Source organism: Clavelina lepadiformis, chromosome 1 (genome assembly GCF_947623445.1).
Source record: "Clavelina lepadiformis chromosome 1, kaClaLepa1.1, whole genome shotgun sequence".
NCBI classification, from domain to species: Eukaryota; Metazoa; Chordata; class Ascidiacea; order Aplousobranchia; family Clavelinidae; genus Clavelina; species Clavelina lepadiformis.
The window spans coordinates 2,805,529-2,807,111 of record NC_135240.1 but is presented as its reverse complement, the minus strand read 5'-3'; the positions used below and the strand labels follow the sequence as shown (position 1 = coordinate 2,807,111).

Sequence of the window (1,583 nt, the reverse complement as noted above, 5' to 3'; positions counted from 1 at the left end):
CTCTCTCTCTCTCTTTGGATCCTACTTCATCCTCTCAAGAAGGTTGCGGGGGCAACAGATGTTTCGCAGCTCCCTACACGTTTTGCAATCCTAAGCCACGTCTGTCAGTTCGGTTGAAGATTTATCTGCTACATTTTTGTTTCATTCTGTCACGTTGCTTTCTATTATAATGAATAATTATCTAAAATGTCCATGCTTTAAGGTATGCGTGATTTTACAGATCAATGGGTTATGCGGCAATTACAACGATGATGAAAGTGATGATCTTGAGAAATCTGATGGAACCGTAACAGATGATGTGAATGAGTTTGGTGACAGTCACCAGGTTGGAGATTGTGCCGATGAAACTCCGGATCCATTTTTTTTGTTCTCCTGGCGATAGAAGAAAATGGTAAAAATATTTTAACCATGATTTTGGAAAACGTGGATTTCATACAATATCATAGTATTGCAGTATCATATATAATGTCAGTATCATATATACAGTATGATATACAGCACAGTATACCGTATATATGTACATTTCCAATATCATACACACTTACACAGTATCATATAGTATCATATTATTTTATTCTTCCCTGTTAACTCAGGGAAAGACCCCAATACTGCGGCGGGATAAAGAAGCTTGAGGACCGGTGCATGGGTTTGGTTGATTCAATCAACTTCATGGATAATTGCGTGTTTGATGCGTGTGCTACCGATGGCTACGAGGAAGACATCACAAAAGTAAGAACTTGTTTTGCAACCAAAGTATGATTCGTCTGCTCGTTTCTTAAGAACGCAGCAAAGGAAACTTTAATCAATAACTTTTACTTTTTTGACTATTAATTGAATTATTAAGGCAATTGAAAGCTACGTCACAGCATGTCAAGAAAAAGGCGCTGACCTCTGCAACTGGCGGCAAGAGCTGGGCAGGCCGAGCTTAGAATGTCCACCTAACAGCCATTACGAAGGATGCGCCCTCCCCTGTCCTGACACATGCAACAGCCCTTCAGCATCAGTGAGGTAACTTGCAATGTTTCATCTTGTTCAGATCTTGATTAGATTTTTCACTTTACTTTACTGAAAATTTGATTTTTTTTCCAGTTGTACAATATCCGGTACTGTGGAGGATTGCGTTTGCAATGTAGGCTTCATTAAGAACGGCAGAAGATGCGTTCGAAAAGTTGATTGTTATGTTGGAGAAGAAGACAATGGTAGGTGAAAAAGAGATTCTCAGTTATCGCTGAAAGTTTATTGTAAAAAATAAAACTTTATTCGATTTTCTCAAAATCAACAAAGCCTCCTATTTCTAATCTCACCAATTGCATAATTATTTAACAGCAGATAATTAATATTCGAAACGATATACAGTAGTTTATAAAAAGTACTTTGTAGTGTGTACCAAAAGCTAACGTTAACCTTATAATAGTATTATTTTGTTTTCACTATTGTAAACTTGCATAATTGTAAATTGATAAAAAAATGGTCAATGGGACTTCCCCTTCTGGAAAAGTACACTGCAGGAAGATACAGGCTGCTAATCACAATAGGTTAATCAAAATACTAGCCTATGTCAATTCGTGCGGGTAATTTCTACC

General features: G+C 37.2%; 1 protein-coding gene across 1 annotated transcript; it reads left to right on the top strand.

Annotated features, from left to right (window-relative positions):
* The first annotated feature begins 232 nt into the window (after positions 1-232).
* On the top strand, positions 233-1,207 carry LOC143463312 (alpha-tectorin-like). The gene is made up of 4 exons (XM_076961808.1): positions 233-391; positions 594-729; positions 845-1,008; positions 1,090-1,207. Exons 1-4 carry the CDS (start codon positions 303-305, stop codon positions 1,205-1,207), a joined length of 507 nt encoding a protein of 168 aa, XP_076817923.1. The 5' UTR covers positions 233-302.
* Positions 1,208-1,583: the final 376 nt, after the last annotated feature.